Here is a 16,935-nt window from a genome sequence, read left to right as displayed (position 1 = left end):
TATATATTTTAATTGAATTAAGCTACGTATAATCTATGTATCTTTACTCTAACAAATGGCCTTGATTTCTTAACCATCACCGCTACACGATTGTAAATTTCAGCAGTTAAGTAATTGTGGAGCTTCAACAAAGTAAGTACTCTATGGCAGTGGGTGCGATAATCCTCGATTTTCACAAAGCTCTGCCTGTAAAATCAGATGGCAGTGTTCTGTGAACCCTTCCTTGGGGATGAAGACAGGACCTCTAGCAACCTGAGTCCTCCATCCAGATGCCTTGTCAGTGCTCTTCTGCCACCCTTTGGACGGGACCTTTAAGGCTTACATCTTGTGTTACATTCCATTTTCTGACAGATGGTTAGAAGATTCTTACCCTCGACTGAAACCAACTTCTCTAGAAATCTAATTGTCAATAAGGCATTTAACAGGAGGAAAAACAAGAAATATATATTTGTGTGTGTGTGTGTGTGTGTATATATGTATGTGTGTATATATATATACACACATAACACATATAAAATGTTAAAGACTTGAATCAGTGGATTATTACTTGCTATTTGTTATCTAGAGGTTCTAGACCTGCAAGACACTCAGTGACATTACTTCCACGAAAAAAAGTAGATATCAAGTATATAGGCTTAATATTAACTCAGTGCCAAGGATATCTTGGAGATAGCAACCTAGAACCATTGCAAGCTACAGCTTAAGGCTTGATGCCGAGTACAAGGTGAAAGCGCATACAGACCCAGAAACAGATACAGATATAGGCACTAGTTTTCAAAGTACCTCCCACCGAGGTACACTTACCCTTGTTATGCATTTGGAGCTGGTAAGTATCAGCTGTGTTGAATGAGAGCAAGGCACGGGCACAATGTTTCCTATGTCCATGCCATCTCCCCCAGTAGTTTAAAGCTTCAGGTAAATCTTTCTCATTTAGTCTAGGGTTGATTAAGCCTTATTTTAGCATTATAATAGCATAGATTAGAACTTAAAGGAACGTACCAGCTCAAACTGATAAGGAACCTCAAAACTGCTGATGACTCCTTCTTGTTGACTTAGCAAAAAATATTTAATGGTAGAAATTCAAGTTCTCTATGTGAAATTGTAATGTTAGAAATGATTCACAGTGTTTGACTGGACTTGAGCTAATCCCAAGGATCAATTTTTGGCCCAAATTCTCTGGATCCTAGTATGTCGATGTGACACATGAGGTGGGAATTGTAAAATGGCAAAACTATTAAAAATAGATAGCCATTCTTTCCTCAAGGAATTTGAAACTGAGTCATGATACTTTACATCTTTCAGGTGCCAAAATTTTATCTGATTGTATATATTATAAATATTAATCCCATATATTATTTTATTTGATCTTCATATTTTGAAGATGACCTAATTATTCCTATTTTACAAGTTTGAAAGGTACGACTCAAATAAGGAGAAATGTTTGCCAAAGTTCACATAGTTACTCTGTGACAGAGACAATATTATTTCCACTCATATCTATTTTAGAATCTTACAATTTTAAAACAGAGTTTAGCCTCTGAAGTGACATATTACCTTTTTCCCAAATTCTTTCAAGCACCCTTCAGACTTCTGTTCATATGTGGTTAGTTACATTTTTAGTGTCCTGACAAGTTATGTGTTTTATGTTTTTAAATTTTTCTTTATTTTCTCTTTTTTTGCCTGCCTGCCTTCTTTCTTTCCTTCCTCTCTTTCTCCGTCTTGTCTTTCTTTTCTCTATTTCCTTTCATTAGATCTTTTCTTCAGCCAACACTGTTGAGCATCAACCATGTGCCAGGTATGGTACAAAGCACAATAAAAGAAAAAAAAAAGAGAGATCTATGCCTTCTTCATTCTTCTATCATCTGCCTTCCCCTTACTTTACTCAAAATTCTGTATTTGAATAATACCTGATTCAGAATTTACTAATGCAATATTAAGAAGGGAAACACATAACACACACTCATGCATACATGCACACACACACACACACACACACACACAGACATAACCATAAGATTGGCTCAGATAATAGATACATCTAGTACAGTCACCTTCCTTCATGTAAGATAATATCATCCACATTTATGTAGGAGACTTGTGACAAAGTTAAAGAAGGTGTTATAGGTGCCATGAAAGAGGCATGTACAAGGTAAGAGGAGGAACAAGGGTTAGTTGTGGGCATAAAAGGATTATATACAGAAACACGTGAAACACACACACGTGTATTTCAATAAGTACGAAATCATTAGCTCACACCTTCAAGAAAATTATATATAACTACTGTTTGTATCCAGTAATACTAAAATATTTCAGGTTGGTTGAAATTCAGTCATTATGTAGAAGTTACTGAGCATGTGCCTGTGAAATACACTATGATAAGTACTGAATTGAGCAATTTAATTCAATATCACTGAAAAATATCATTATGACAGAATTACCTAAAATTACCTATAAATTGAAGACTTGAAATCCATCTTCTTAAATGCCTTGAACACTTACTTTGAGCCTAACCTTATGAGCCATAGAGTAAAAGGGAGTTACAAGTGTAGCCCTTGCTCACCAAATACAGTAACCCTCATGAATTGGTAAATTTCCTTTGACCTAGGTCATGCCATTTACCTAGGTCACTAATAAGAAAAAAAGGAATCTTCTTAAAACAGAATCCATCAGGCAAGTATAGGACATTGAGAAGAAAAAAAAAGGAAACAGGAGTGAGAAGTCAAATTTCTCAATGGAAGGAATCATAGAGATTGTGTTTATAGATGCTATAACACGTACTACAATAACTATGCATATATGTGAATGGACATATATATCTTCTCAAGTTTTTAAACGAAAATTGTACCCTCCCGAAAGTAATCTTTATGGGAACATATAGATTTTTTAAAATCTGTAGCATCTCTCCCAGAGAGAAGACCCTTTCATGCAGCATACCAACATAATCTTAAAATTCTGCCAAAGGACATTATGAGTATATAGTCCTACCTCAAGAATTTTATCCATCAAACTATCATGTCTCCTTCTGTGATGGTAGGACTTTGCCAAAAGAACACACTGATGCTACGTTTTCTACTAGGGTATCTGAGGGTGGAAGAATTGAAAGGAAAAAACATCCTGGGCCTCTTATACTTTTTTTTTTTTTTGCGCTTTTTCTGGATGGCTTCCAGGGATTCTGAAGTGCCTTCATTTGCTTTCCTCTCATCTTTGTTTCTTTTCTGTCCATCTGTCCCATCTTTTGAAGTGGGGAGTAGATGGTCAATTAGAGTTGAGATAAAAAACGTTCGCAGAAGGTGAAAAGAATAACATTTATCATTTCCCTTCTTTTGAGCTCTTCTCTCCTCTATCTTAGAACAGCCCTAGTAGTGTTGAGAATGCCTGAGGTATGTCGGGAACATCACAGTCACTAATCTGAAGGCTTTCAGAAAAGGAGCTCTGGGTTCCTCTTAAAATCGACTTGGGGGCTTCCCTGGTGGCTCAGTGGTTGAGAGTCTGCCTGCCAATGCAGGGCACACGGGTTCGAGCCCTGGTCTGGGAAGATCCCACATGCCGCGGAGCGACTAGGCCCGTGAGCCACAACTACTGAGCCTGCACGCCTGGAGCCTGTGCTCTGCAACAAGAGAGGCCGCGATAGTGAGAGGCCCACGCACCGCGATGAAGAGTGGCCCCCGCTTGCCGCAACTAGGGAGAGCCCTCGCACAGAAACGAGGACCCAACACAGCCAAAAATTAATTAATTAATTAATTAATTATTTTAAAAAATTGACTTGGAATGTGTTGAACCCATGGTTCGGTGAGCTAGTCAATGCATCGTGCTAGCAATATTTTGATAACTTCTCTTAAACTGGAAGCTCTCTTTGACCTTTCTATTTTTGTCATTTACTGCCCTGTCATCAGCTTCCCTGGTGATGGCAATTGTAAAGAAGAGGCTGCGAAATGTTATCATGTTTTTGTGATCTATTGGTTTTTGTGTCTCATCAAAATTTTAAATTTTAAAGTAGGAGAGACCCGTTTAATTTACAGATTTGGATATGGCCTAGCAATTTAGTGCATGGTTTGATAGACGGAGGATTGAATGAAGACCTAGATTCTATTCCTCGGGCTTCACTATATTCAGAGGGCCTTGTGGTATCACTAGAAACGATAGAGGTCCAGTGCCCCTTCCCTATTCCCTAGTAGGAGCTGTCTCTTTATCACTGATTTTTATATCTTTTACATAAGCATGATGGGACCAACTAATTGCATAACTTTGCAACCATAATTTTGACATCAGAGAAAGAACTTGCAGTCAGGTCTCCAGATTCGTGGGGATTAATCTTCTTTCTATTATACCAGATTTCTTCTGGTTGTTCTTCACCCCTGCATGTGCAACAAAAGAGCATTTGTTTCTGTGCTGTCTGGTCTGCTCTGAACAACGGTTAATAACCTAAGGCCCGTATATGTGTCATAATCCCTCTCCAGGCCTCTGATACAATTGGTAAAGGACATGAGGTCATGTGTAATTGCCTGTGGAATAGAGGAGTTCCTTGATGGTAGACTTTGTTCTTTTTTCCTCTCTATTTCTCAGACAAGGTCTCAGGAGGTGGTCTCGAGTGATTCTTGAAGTACAACCATTTGTATTATTTATATGCACTGGAGGTAAACATCTTTCCAGTACTTCAGAGGAGAGCACCGTGTTAGGGCTCAGCTGAGTTCTGTAACTCCAGCGGCAGTCAGAGGAGGGTGGCAGGGTTGGAGCGTGAAATGTTAACTGTGAATTTCATGACGGAATATTTGGGACTGTTCTGGTTTAATGTTTTTCATGTATTTTTGCAACATATATATTTATTATGCAAAAAATCAAAATTCATACGTTATTAATGTAAGATTATTCAAGAAGTATATTTGCATGAGTATTTTATGTGGCTGAAGAAAAAAGAATATATATTCTTGCACTTGCATTTTTAAATGAAAGTTCTTTATTTATTTATTTATTTTAACATCTTTATTGGCGTATAATTGCTTTACAATGGTGTGTTAGTTTCTGCTTTATAGCAAAGTGAATCAGCTATACACATATACACACGTGTCCCCATATCTCTTCCCTCTTGCGTCTCCCTCCCTCCCACCCTCCCTATCCCACCCCCCCAGGCGGTCACAGAGCACCGAGCTGATCTGCCTGTGCTATGCGGCTGCTTCCCACTAGCTATCTATTTTACGTTTGGTAGTGTATATATGTCCATGCCACTCTCTCACTTTGTCCCAGCTTACCCTTCCCCCTCCCCGTATCCTCAAGTCCATTCTCTAGTAGGTGTGTGTCTTTATTCCCGTCCTGCCCCTAGGTTCTTCATGAACTTTTTTTTTTTTAGATTCCATATATATGTGTTAACATACAGTATTTGTTTTTCTCTTTCTGACTTACTTCACTCTGTATGACAGACTCTAGGTCCATCCATCTCACTACAAATAACCCAGTTTCGTTTCTTTTTATGGCTGAGTAATATTCCATTGTATATATGTGCTACATCTTCTTTATCCATTCATCTGTCGATGGACACTTAGGTCGCTTCCATGTCCTGGCTATTGTAAATAGAGCTGCAATGAACATTTTGGTACATGACTCTTTTTGAATTATGGTTTTCTCAGGGTATATGCCCAGTAGTGGGATTGCTGGGTCGTATGGTAGTTCTATCTGTAGTTTTTTAAGGAACCTCCATACTGTTCTCCATAGTGGCTGTATCAATTTACATTCCCACCAACAGTGCAAGAGGGTTCCCTTTTCTCCACACCCTCTCCAGCATTTATTGTTTGTAGATTTTTTGATGATGGCCATTCTGACCGGTGTGAGATGATATCTCATTGTTGTTTTGATTTGCATTTCTCTAATGATGAATGATGTTGAGCATTCTTTCATGTGTTTGTTGGCAATCTGTCTTTCTTCTTTGGAGAAATGTCTATTTAAGTCTTCTGCCCATTTTTGGACTGGGTTGTTTGTTTTTTTGATATTGAGCTGCATGAGCTGCTTGTAAATTTTGGAGATGAATCCTTTGTCAGTTGCTTCATTTGCAAATATTTTCTCCCATTCTGAGGGTTGTCTTTTGGTCTTGTTTATGGTTTCCTTTGCTATGCAAAAGCTTTTAAGTTTCATTAGGTCCCATTTGTTTATTTTTGTTTTTATAGAAAAATAGGAAAAAAGTTCTATTAATAACCTCTTAGAATTACTGAGAATATTCATCAGTCTTTGTGTTAATGATGAGATCTTTGCTCCAGAAGTTTGTGAACATCATTTGGATCTGGAAGAGGTCGTATAAGTTATCTGGATAAACCCATGTAGTGAGGTGAGGTAATTTAGACATAGAGACATGAAGTGACCTTGTGTCTTGTAATTCATGACAGAATACATCTCTCGGTCTCCACCTTCCAGTCCAGTGCTCCTTTTTTAAAAAAAAGAATAAATGTGGAAGGAGAAAGGTGAGAATATTGTGGAATACTGGAAAGTTGAGGCACTTCAGATTCAAACCCAAACTGAGGTTTGCTGCTTCCCATGTGTGACCTTGGGCAAATAACCTCTCTGCTTATTTTGAAAATGCAAGTAAGAATCACTTTTGAGAGACATTGCAGAGATTTGTGATTATAAAAGACCAAATATAGTGCCTGGTATAGAGCAGATGCTTAGAAAACGTAGCTGCTGTTAAATGGTATTATTTCTGCTGTTAATAAACAAAAATAAAATCTGTAAACCGTATCAGTAGGCAGGCAGATAAATTGTGTTGAGCCAATGTCGAATGAATAAATGCTTTGTCTCACCAGCTACAAAACAGAACTTCTGCTTTATCTATCGTGGATAAGCCTTATCCACACTTGTGAATGCGCATCCTATTTCACTTTTCTCAAACATGTATTTTGGCAAAAAGTGAAAACCTCTTTAATTATGAATACCATATTCAAAGTTAAATTAGTATAACAGCTGGGACTAGAATTCATACATTTATAATTTAGGAGAGAGAGAGGGAATGGTGGAAAGGGAATGGATTTGGTGTCAGTAGAAACTGAGTTTGAATAGGAGTGAGATCTTCCACTTAGTTCCTGGTTGCATGATTCTGAAAAAGTCACTTCATTTCTTGACCTCAAATCCTTAGTTTATAACATGAGGGCAGTCACATCTGTTTCTCAGATTTGTAGTAAGGATTAAGTGACATATTGTGGAAAGTCTCTCTCTTTCATCTGGGGTACTGTCAGTTATAACACTTATTTTCCTTCTTCCTGCTGTACCAACCTAACACTAATAAAAAGTGGGGGAGTGGACTTAGAGGAGAAATTACTCTTCAAAAAGACGACTTAGAACCTTAAGAGATCCTTTTGAAGATGGGAGGATCCATTTCTGCTAATAATATGCAGTATTCAAAAATGGTAAAGACCTTTTCCTTGAAGCCGGTGCTCAGGGAGCCGTTAGCAAAAGCGGGAAGTACTTCACCTTTCCCGTCTGGCAGATCCGAAGTATTGATATTGTAATTTGCCATGATTTTTTCATTTTGCATGTTTCTAATACTATGTGAATGTATCCTTAGGCCAAGTGACATATCGCATAAATGATAGGATAATGCAAAGAAGAACAGGTTTACAGAAGTGTATGCAGGATTCAGTATTCCATGGGAAGAAGACAGTAACTCCCTCCATATCAGTGTGGATTGCATTATCTGCAATTCTTGTCCCCAAACCATCTGTGATTCTGTTCCCTGGAACTGGGTTGGTCAGCCTGAAATACGATTCAAAGGAAAAAAACCTCACTGTTCTCAAGTATGATTTTTGTTAACTTCAAGCTGCTGAAAACATCCGCTTATTATTCAGCTGCAATATGATGTATGTAGTATGCAAATCACAGAAAACTATACATCCTTCCCATGCTCTGCACTGATCAACCCCACCAAGATTATATTAGTTCTGAGACACACTTTAGCAGTGGCATTGCTGATGTGGCATGCATCCAGAATAGGATAAGCAAGATGGGGGAAAGTCTCCAGAAGCTGTCTCATAAGAGAAAGGGTCAAAGGGATTAGGAAGCATTTTCTTGAAAAAGATTATAGGGGAAATATCAAGATGTATCCTTAGCCTCTGAGCATCTATGCTAAGAAGGTGGTATAGGAAACATAAAGATAGAAAGCCTGCTGTGTGGTACTTGTCCTTACAGCCATAGGGAGATGTTGGATATATACATATATACATAGAATAGCTATGATCAAAACTGAATAATAAATGCAAATAGAGCTGTAAGTCAAGGGCTTTTGGAATTCAGAGGAGAGACATCCACCAGAGGAAATCAGAAAAGATTTCACAGAGGGGATAGTGTTTGGGCTGGGCACCGAAGGATGGGAGGAATTTGGAAATTCTGAGGTTTCTGAGAAAACATTCCAGGTGGAAGGAAAATGCAGAGTTATGAAAGCAATGTTATGTTAAAGATATCGATAAGTAGTTGTGTAAGATATTAGTGCAGACATTCATGCAAAGCTCAAACCCAGTAAACTCCCAGGAACTTTTCAAAAAAAATAGATTTTTAAGGGCTATCTTTATGCATAGCAATCACATGCTATAACATCTTCCACATATAAAAGTCCGTCTAAAAATTAAAAAGTCATGAGATGATTAATTTTTCTATATTTTAAACCCCCAAACAAAACCAAGAAGAACTCATTTGACAGCATCTAGGATCTGTTCAATAGTTTCTGCTAATATAATGCTAATCATGCTATGATAGGATAATAACAGTAAAATCTTGCCAAAGCTCAGCAAGGTACAGTGTGAGAGTATTGTTCTTAATATTTAAAGGACTGTTGTTTAGAAACAGAAGTATACTTGATCTGTATTTTTCCAGAAGGCAGAACTAGGATCAGTAAGTAGTAAAGAAGGTTTAAATTCACCCTGAGAATTTCCTACAACTTAAAATTGTCTATCCATAGAGGAGATGACCCTATTAAAACAGGTGGCTTTTGCTTCACTGAAAGTATTCACGGACACCTGCTCACCCTGCGCCCCGATTGCTATACATGAGGTTCTGAACCTGGTTAGAAGTGAGACTAGCTACGCTCTTAACATCTCTGCAACCATAACATCCCATGTGAGTGTGTATCCAACCTACAGACACCAGGCAAAGCGGAGTGAAGCAGGCAGACTGATTTTCCTATTTTTGTGGACGGTGCATCCTATTCAGAAGTCAAGGGTGGAGTCAGACATCAGCATATTACTTAAGGCAGGATTCAGTCCAAACATTTTACTTTATTAAGTCAAGAGTGCAGTCTAATTTAAACTATTTTGTACAACTGTTGTGAGTTGTACTGGAAAAAAGTGTGCTTTAAAACCAATAGATATAAATTCTGTTCAAATATTTGAGGATATTATTAAATTATATCACACTAACTTAGCTATGCCACTTTTATTAGTGTCACCAGGTATTAAATAAGACTAAAATGTTCTTGGCTGCAAAAGGAGCTTGATCCAATTCCTGACGTTTGATTAACTATCTTATATAAATATTTGCCAAACTATAATGCCATCTCATGTATAGTATTCATACATTGTGCAGTTAGATATTACACTGAATGAAGTTTAAATCCATAACTAGATAAACATTCATGACCAATGAAGCTGTTTGCCTTGATGTTTTGGAACTTAAGTCAAATATATAGTTGAATTTTCTTGATCAACCCAAGCCATGTGTAGAGGCAGAAATATGTGCTTGTGAATCTAATGTCCTTCTTTTTGTTGTTTTCAGCTGCAGTATTGAAGTATGAGAACAATGTCATGAATATCAGGCAATTCAACTGTTCTCCTCATCCATACTGGCTTCCAAATTTCATGGATGTTTTCACTTGGTCCCTGCCATTTGTTGGGGAAAAAGGTGTGTTGTGGAATCCTGAGATATTCTTAATAAAATGGTATGGGAAGGAAGGAGAGGTAATGTGGCCTTTTTTACCATGAAACAGTCAGAAAGAGAAACACTTTGGCCTAACCAGTAAAACTCACAAGCTTCACCGTAGGAGCAGTGATTTGAAAGTATGTCACTGTACATGCTATTAACGACATGCAATGAGTGGAATTAAGGGGAAATAAAAGAAATGAAGAATATTAGGATAATTTATATAACCTCATTAGAATAATCCAACCCTTTAAAAAATAACAGATTCATAGTTTTGATTGGCTTCAAGCTATAATGGCTACCTTCTTTTCTTACCCCTTTGCATTATAATTCAAAAGTACAATTTTATTTTATAGACTACTGGTCAAATTAAAAGCCTGAGATAACCATGCTTTCCTCACATTTCTGATGTTAATAATAATCATTGTACGAAAGTGATTAATGGCTACAATATTTTGAAACACAACATGTACAATAACAAAAAAATAGTTCATTTTAAATATGGTGGCCATTAGTATAAGGTGAGACAAATTTACATTTAAAAAGTTGTTTATTAGCATGCCCCAGGTTTACAGAAGAATTGGCCTTATCCTTCTTTCCTTCCTTCTCCCTTTATTTGGTTTTTATATTTTGACCTAAACCTCAGCAAAAATTTTGAGGAAAGGCCTGCACCCACTGAACTTGAGATTTCAGTTCAGGATGTTTAATGGTGATATCTGGATCATTCCTCATGCAACAACTTGAGCATCACAGAGAAGGTGAATGTGCATTGTAATAAGCATAAGAGCTTGCACGTGTTTCAGAAAAATGATGTCTTATGGGGGGATTTTAGAGAAAAGCTGTACATTCCTCTGAAATATTTGTTTGTTTATATTAATACATACGTGTAATATATTAATATGTCTGGTATTTATTTTCCTACAGTCAATGTATTTTTTCTTTAAATATTCTAAAAACAATTAAACCCGAGAATCTATGAATTGTCAGCAAAGAAGTCTTCCCTTTCAACACCAAAATAAGTCAAAAGTAAATTTTAATAGTTTCTGATAAATGTCCCCAGTACTATACTCCATGTCACCACTTCCTTGCACCCATCAGATCACAGCGTGGACACAGAAGCACTGAGAATCCTGACAACTACCCTTGAACACCCTTCATTTTGGTTGTTTCCATTAATTATTCAGATTTTGAACATCTCTTATAAAGGAATGTATTAATATATTCGTGTACATAATTTACATTTTTTTCTTTTTTTTTTTTAACTTTATATTTTATACTGGAGTATAGCCGATTAACAATGTTGTGATAGTTAGGTACACAGCGAAGGGACTCAGCCATACATATGCATGTATCCATTCTTCCCCAAACTCCCCTCCCATCCAGGCTGCCACATAACATTGAGCAGAGTTCCCTGTGCTATACAGTAGGTCCATGTTGGTTATCCATTTTAAATATAGCAGTGTGTACATAATTTACTTTTGATAATTAAACTGAAGCTCTGAGTTAATGTTGGCTCCAGTGAAGTTTTACTCTTTATCATATATCTTCAATGCTAGAAGAACACTGATTTTAAAAAGTAACTCTTGAAGAAATAGTGGACAGGCTTCTTTTCACATTCATGATAGAACCCAACCTAATTTTTTAAAACGTTCAATGCAAATAACATGTAACTTAGTGTAAAGTGTTGCAGTACTAATTTTCTGTGTATAATGCTTTTATACAGCCCTCTTATAATCTATTTACTCAAGTAAATTTCGTATTAAACTTACCTAAGCTTCATTTGTAAAACCTTTTTGAAAATGAAATTTAATGTTGTGTATGTGTGTATATATATATGTATGTATATATATATATCTCAACACATTCATTTTTTAAAATCAATATTCTCACAGCTACCTCAAATATATTAGTTCATCAATCATCAGTTTTTCTTATACACAAAACCACATTTCTATCACTATGCTGGGTTCTCTGGGGGACTAAAAAATTTAAAAAGAGATCTAGCATTCACTCGGTCCCTGTGAACATAAAGTTTGTAATCTGGTCTAAAACTAGCAGCATCATTGTACAAATAAATAAAAATTCAAAAGTAACCATTTTCTCCTTCATAGATTATAGTATATTCATATCCACATTTTTCTTTTGTCCACTGTCTGTTGACCTATAGCTGGTAAATGTTACCATTTGATTTTGCAGGCATGAGCTAATAATTTTAAAAATATAAAGTCTGCATAGAAACACAAAGCCTGTTATCTTTTATGGTCTGAATTTTATAGAAACTACTTGCAGGAAATTCCATCTTGAATACAGGTAAGAATGTTATTGCTAAGCCTGCTCAGTAACAGTGCCAGAGTAATAATTAAGGTTATAGTAAAAAATGTAGACTTTTTTTTCCTTTCTTTCTTTCTTTTCTTTTTCTCTTTAGTGACTGAGATGCTGGTAAATGTCCTCAACATCTGCTCAGATGATGAACTAGGGTCAGAAGAAGATGGATTTGATGGTAAGAGCCTTGAGCCTTTGTGCTAATGCTGTTTGCCAAGTAGTTACTTGACGTCTCGTAGGTAACCCTAAGAATAAATTTCTAAGATTTAGTTGTGTAAATCATAACATACTGTTGAGAATGAAAGATATTATTATATTTTCTAGTTGCTTTGAAGAAATGTAAGAAAAAACTTGAGAGAATTTTCCCCTTACCCTGAAAACATAGTTGAATCCGTGAACTACTTTAATAAACATCTTTCAGTAGCTCACATTGCTAAGTGAGTTTTTTGGCTCTTTTAGTGAGGTTGTTTCTGTCAATTATTCAAATTTTGATGTCTATGATAAAAGAAGATACTTACACATTGGTATATTGGTATTTATGTCAACCCCAGTGTTTTTTCATGTCTATAATAATTAATGAATAAGCTATGAGGTTTTTTTATTGTTGTTTTTTAAGATACTATTTGGTATTCAGTTACCCTTGAAGAATACACTTTCTATAAAAGACAAAAGATTCATGAGGTGAATGAAGATAGCAAAAATTACTCTGGCTCTTACAAAAGGACCCCAAAATGAATGGAAATTTGCAAAAAAATGTAGTTGGAGGAGGAAAGTGCAAACTTCACTTCCATAAACATTTACTAAGTACCTACTCTGCACAGGGCACTCGGGATTCAGAAATGCATTAAAGACCTAAGAAGAAGTTGCATCTGGTTAGAGAGACGGATGCGTAAACATATAATATCAATAAAATAAGACAAATTGTCAAGTAAAGGGGGAAGGTGGCAGTGGAAACTAGATACTGTGGCAAGTTTAAATTGATAAAATTTTTACCTTTAAAAGCTGCACTTGGGTAAAATGAAGCAAGAAGGTGGCCCTTTCCAAAAGTTACTATCTGAACAGCATGATTTAATATTTACTTGGGCTTAATACAGGTCACATCTATGAATGCAGAATACCTAACTCTGTAGGCAAAAGTAAAATAAAAGTGTCCGTACACTCGTATAAATAGAGAGTATATACTTAGGTAAATACATACATACATACATAAAAGTGTCCGTACATACTTAGGTAAATTTAAAGTGTACAACTATTCCTACCATCTCATGGTTTAAGTAAGAACTTACTTCAGTAAATATATTGATATATTTTAAAATATTCAGAAGCTCAGTGGATATTCTGTGCTTTATCCAGATTCTGGATGTTTCATATATTATAGCCACAGTTTGCCATCATTAACTTTTCCAGGGATAGTGATATCATTTAAGAGATATTAACCTTCCTAGTGGAAGATTAGGAAGAGGCTTTTTTTTCCTCAAGGAAGAATACTAACCTGGTGGAATCTAAATCTTAAAAGTCTACAGACATTTTGCAATAGATGCCTTTCACTGTGTTCCTGTTATTCCTCAAAAGAAAGATTAATTAGCATTAATGCAGTGATGCGTCTCTGTTAACAAATCTCTGTTTTAGTCAGGTTTATTGACCAATAATTATAGTATAGACAACATATTAAATACACAACATGTGGTATATTCAATAGAATAAATAAACCTGCATATGATTGTAATTATATGTTAACCCACTCATTCAGCAAATATATATTGAGTACCTACTATGTGCTTCCAGGTCCTATAGCCAAAAGTATCTGCACATTTCAACAGTGCAAGTAGTATTACCAAGACCACCTCAGTGTTTACTTGACTTATAGTGAGTTCTGTTTATCCACCCATTCAGTCACTTACATGAAAGGATATATTTTGGAACTTCCTCTGCTTTAAAATTATTAGTTCCAATCAATGTGCTGTGCTCATCAGCGGTTGCTTTTAAGCCTGTTTATTCCAATGATAGGAGTGCATGTCCTTTTCAAGGCACTTGGAAGAATTTTTTCTTTCTAAGCAGACCAGTGAAATCTTACTACCATGCTTAAATCTTAGGTTAGTCCTGCAGAGAAACAGCAGGACTAAAATATGGGATTTTTCAGTTCAAATCTCACAAATTTACCCTCTAAGGAAAAAAAAAGAAAAGAGAAGTAAAAGTTTTAATTAAAAAATATGTTTAACTTAGAATATTATACATTTCAGAGTAAATCATCAGAAATGTTCTTTAGTGCTTTATTTTAACACGACACAAAAATTATGGATTTCCTCAAAGGTACTCAAAGAACAACTTATAAATCTTCCCAGAACTCTTTAACTCTTTTTGGAACAATAGTTTATTGAGAACATACATTTAAGGTTTTTTTTCTTTTTCGCGTGATATTATTTTCAACCTTAGGATAGAGGTTCCAGTTCTCCCACCCTGTTCCTCCTTCAGACAGCCTGCAGAGTCTGTCTCTCTCTGTGGGCCGGCCCTCTGCTCTGCCTATCAGGCTCCTGGGCTTGTGGTTGGCTCCAGAGGTGAAAGCGGTAATCAGAAGACATCAAAGGACTTAATTAAAGCACTTCCTGCTCCTTCTAAAGGGGAACCATCTCTTGATGAGTTCTTACCAAACCCTTCTCAGTATTTTGCTTAGTATCCAACATCAGCTGCAAAATCCAGGGTAGTACTGGTGTCTTTACAGACCGTGCCTATCTGTGTATCTTATCAAGATGACTTCTTCGTGTCTATAAAGTCTATTGCAGACAGGAATTCTCCTCCTGTCCTTGAGGAGTATAGGTGGGATTAATTTTGCTTCTTTTCTTTTATGTTCTGTCAGCTCCCCTTTACCACTTAACGGTGACGATGGCAGCAGCTAACACTTATGTGTTAGGCATCATTCTAAGTCGTTTATATGTATTAACTCTTTGCTAATTGTACCTTTTGACCAACAAAAATTTGTAATTATTAACTATCATTTACTTGAAGGAAATTTGCTAGGTGATTTATACTGTCTCTAATCCTCAAAACAACTTTTTGATATAGGTGCTATGATTATCCCAGTTTTACATATGAAGCTAGCCAGACTCAGGGCAGTGAGGTTAAAACCTAAGGTCACAGAGTTAGTGAAGTAATGGAGCCTGGATTCAAACCAATGTCTGCCTGGTTCTCAGGCTCTTGAACTTTCCACAACCTGTGATTACAGTGCTTGCATTTTTTTTTCTTTTTTAAACAGCATGATGCTTTTATTTTTTAACAGAACAACACTGATAGCTAAACTTATACTTTAATTCGTTCTGTTAAATATCCATAAAATTAAAAAAAAAGATTTTTACATTATTATTAGGCCATGAAAGTCAAAGCAAACACAATAGTTTTGTTCTACTCTGTTAACCTAAATTTACTCCAAGAAGTTATATGTTTGATAATGTGAAAATTTTTATTGTATCTGAGCAGACAAAGAGTTTCCTGGCTCGCCTAGGCTTCTGCTGGGTAGAAATCACGTCATGAATCTCTCCTCCTTAGCTTCTGCCTTACAAATAAAGGAATTTGATAGCCTATCTAGAAAAAAAGATCACTGTTTTATATTGGTCCATGGTTCCTTTATGTTGAAAATAAAATACCAAACTTCTTTTATCTTGTAAAGTTTTGAAGCAGTTTAATGCCAAGTGAATGTCTTTTGAGGATCTAGTTTATATGTATTGGGGTCTTTGATTCCTGTTTCCACTTCTGATTTTGGATGATAAAATGATAGTCTGGTTTCAATTTGGGTTTGTTATTCACCAGAACATTTCAAAGAAGGAAGAAATCCAAGTAGATGTATCTCATTTGGTAGTTGATTCTCATTAAGGAAGAAGACTCATTTCAGACCAAAGATTAGTAAGTGATCCCAAAGTGTTGGCGGGGGGTTGGGGGGAGCTGACAGAAATCAAGCAATCTGCATCACAGAACTTTCTTTACTGTTCATTATTACAATAAGGAAGTCTGGGATAGCAGTAAGCATTAGAAACCTAATGACAGTTTCATGAGTTAGAAATATTTATTTGGAACTTTCTTTTAGTTCTAAAATCTTAGACTCTGAGATCACTTTATATATCTATCTGTATCTATCCATCTATCTATATATATATACAAGTTATATTTGAAACTATGATATGTGGTAAGTCTGGCTAACGGGAAAGAATTGTGGAGGTAAAACTGAAACCCTGTAGAATAAGAAAGGAAAGAAAAAAATAATAAAACTAATACATTTTAAGCCAAATATAGTTTCAGGCTGCCCTGGAAAGACTTAATATTAAATTAGAATTTATGTCTCTGTTTTCATCTAAGGAGCAAACCACATGGTGGAACTCTTATCCTTTATCCACATTTTTGCCTTATCCTAATGTTAACCACAGGCAAGTCACTGAATATGGGATCAGAGCAGTTTTTTGCATGCCTCTACGAAACCATCTAAATTGTATACAAGAAAATTATCTCCCATCATCTGCTTTGAATTATTAGATAATTCTTCAGATCTAATATCACGGGTTCCAGAGTGTCTCCCCACTGCTTTCTGTTTAGCTTTAAAAAATCGTACAGGACTTTTTAAAGTACATAGTTGGGAATTAGTAGGACTAGCGTGGCATCTTATGGGTCCTTGAGGAATACCACTATATAGGGTTCGGGTATATCATTTTCTACCGAAGCTGTATTTATTTGCCATGATGAATG

At 36.0% G+C, this 16,935-nt stretch overlaps 1 protein-coding gene across 2 annotated transcripts in view; it reads left to right on the top strand.

The window, feature by feature from the left end:
* The window catches only part of PPP3CA (protein phosphatase 3 catalytic subunit alpha), a 303,136-nt gene that overhangs the window by 258,883 nt on the left and 27,318 nt on the right, over positions 1–16,935 (top strand). For both annotated transcript variants that reach the window (XM_036852128.1, XM_036852129.1), the window contains exons 9-10: positions 9,742–9,867; positions 12,311–12,385. In XM_036852128.1, coding sequence (XP_036708023.1) covers positions 9,742–9,867; positions 12,311–12,385 — 201 coding nt within the window. The remainder of the gene's footprint in view (positions 1–9,741; positions 9,868–12,310; positions 12,386–16,935) is intronic.

The sequence above is a fragment of the Balaenoptera musculus genome, chromosome 5 (assembly GCF_009873245.2).
Source record: "Balaenoptera musculus isolate JJ_BM4_2016_0621 chromosome 5, mBalMus1.pri.v3, whole genome shotgun sequence".
Classification (NCBI taxonomy): Eukaryota; Metazoa; Chordata; class Mammalia; order Artiodactyla; family Balaenopteridae; genus Balaenoptera; species Balaenoptera musculus.
Note: the sequence above shows the minus strand (reverse complement) of the source record. Positions and strands in the feature narration are given on the sequence as shown.